This window comes from Octopus bimaculoides, chromosome 22 (genome assembly GCF_001194135.2).
Source record: "Octopus bimaculoides isolate UCB-OBI-ISO-001 chromosome 22, ASM119413v2, whole genome shotgun sequence".
NCBI lineage: Eukaryota > Metazoa > Mollusca > Cephalopoda > Octopoda > Octopodidae > Octopus > Octopus bimaculoides.
Window position 1 is genome coordinate 32156472 of NC_069002.1, and position 1818 is coordinate 32158289.

The 1818-nt window shown below is 33.9% G+C and overlaps 1 protein-coding gene across 1 annotated transcript in view; it reads right to left on the reverse strand.

The window, feature by feature from the left end:
* Window positions 1-1818, reverse strand: part of LOC106869633 (cadherin-23) — a 76589-nt gene that overhangs the window by 35639 nt on the left and 39132 nt on the right. Inside the window, exon 8 of the mRNA XM_014915448.2 lies at window positions 415-660. Coding sequence (XP_014770934.2) covers window positions 415-660 — 246 coding nt within the window. The remainder of the gene's footprint in view (window positions 1-414; window positions 661-1818) is intronic.

Genomic DNA, 1818 nt, shown 5'->3' on the forward strand with positions numbered 1-1818 from the left:
ATAATAATAATAATAATAATAATAATAATAATAATAATAATAATAATAATAATAATAATAATAATAATACTCGAATGTGGAATCTAAAAACAGAAACAATTCCTATCATAGTAGGTGCCTTAGGTATAGTAAAAAAATATTCAGACAAATACATAACAAAAACACCAGGACTTACAAATATATATAACATACAGAAAATTGCACTACTGGGCACCGCACACATCCTACGCAAAACACTTTCAATACAGTAACCATAAGAGCACCACAGCAAACCACAGCACATACCCAAGGCGCACAGAGCTGCGCTCGGTAGTGAAGTGAAAGCACGTTATAAAAATAAAACTACTGAACAATAATAATAATAATAATTAACAACACGAACAACATCAAGAATAACAAAAGTGTTCAACTGACCTCAACTGTCACGGTGACATTTGTTGTGGAGTTCATGGATGGGCTGCCCATGTCATAGGCCATGACAGTAATAATAATCTTGCCATTGAGATCAGGATCCAAACCTTCATAATCCAAAGGATTATTCAAAGAAACCTCTCCACGGAATTCATCAATGGTGAAATTATTGGTTAAATTCCCTGGAGCATCAACAATCTTGTATTTCACTCTGCTGTTAATGGTGCCCATCTTATCGTTGTCTTTGGCCTGCAGAAATAAAATTGATAATTAAATTAATAAGTATTTATATAATGACGTAATTGTGCATATGTATGCCTCTGTGTGTGTGTGTATGTGTGTGTGTTTGTGTGTGTGTGTGTGCGCGCGTACCAAAGACTATCCTGCCTGTCTGCATGTATGTATATGTTTATATGTTGTAGATGTAAACTCCTGTAGAGTTTACATTTGTCAGGAATAAATACGAGTATACTCATTCTATGTATGTATGTATGTATGTATGTATGTATGTATGTATGTATCTATCTATCTATCTATCTATCTATCTATCTATCTATCTGTCTACATACATATATACAATTTCCAGAAGTTTATCATTTTAGTATATATGCATGAGAATACACATGCATAAAACAAAATATACAAATCCGTACGTATCCATCCATCCATCCATACATACATCCATCCATCCATCCATACATCCATCCATCCATCCATACATCCATCCATCCATCCATCCATACATATACATACCTAGTTTTGCACTTGTGTGTCGTCTGATGTATATTACAGTCGCCCTTTGTTACAAGATCATGGCGAACCGTTAGGAGAGCGTTGTACATTGTATAATCAACAAAATAGTCGGAGTAGGAAAAATTTACAACTTTAAAGTTTGCAATCAAACTCGTGACTCACACTGGCTATTAGTAACTTTTTCCGCACGTATTCATGTTTGTAGTTTTGTTAGTAATAAATAATAAGAGAGTCCTAATTTTAATGCTTTTATCGTGCATTATTAGTGTTTTTTTTAGCGTTTAGTACTATTTATATTGTGTTCAGTTTTGATAGGCTTTTGATAACGAGTTCATCAGTTTTATATGTAGAATGAATTTGAATCATGTCATGCCGTTTATGTGTGATCTGAGTATTTTTAAGAGGTGTTCAGGGTCTGATTAATTCATTGCGTTGTGTATGTTCCAACAATCTTCTATGGTTTTGTCTGTTAGTTCATGACAATATCTGTTTCTGATTAAATCTATCTATCTATCTATCTATCTATCTATCTATTTATATATATCTCTCTCTCTGTCTCTGTCTGTCTGTCTGTCTCTGTCTGTCTGTCTGTCTCTGTCTGTCTGTCTGTCTCTCTCTCTCTCTCTCTCTCTCTCTCTCTCTCTCTCTCTATAT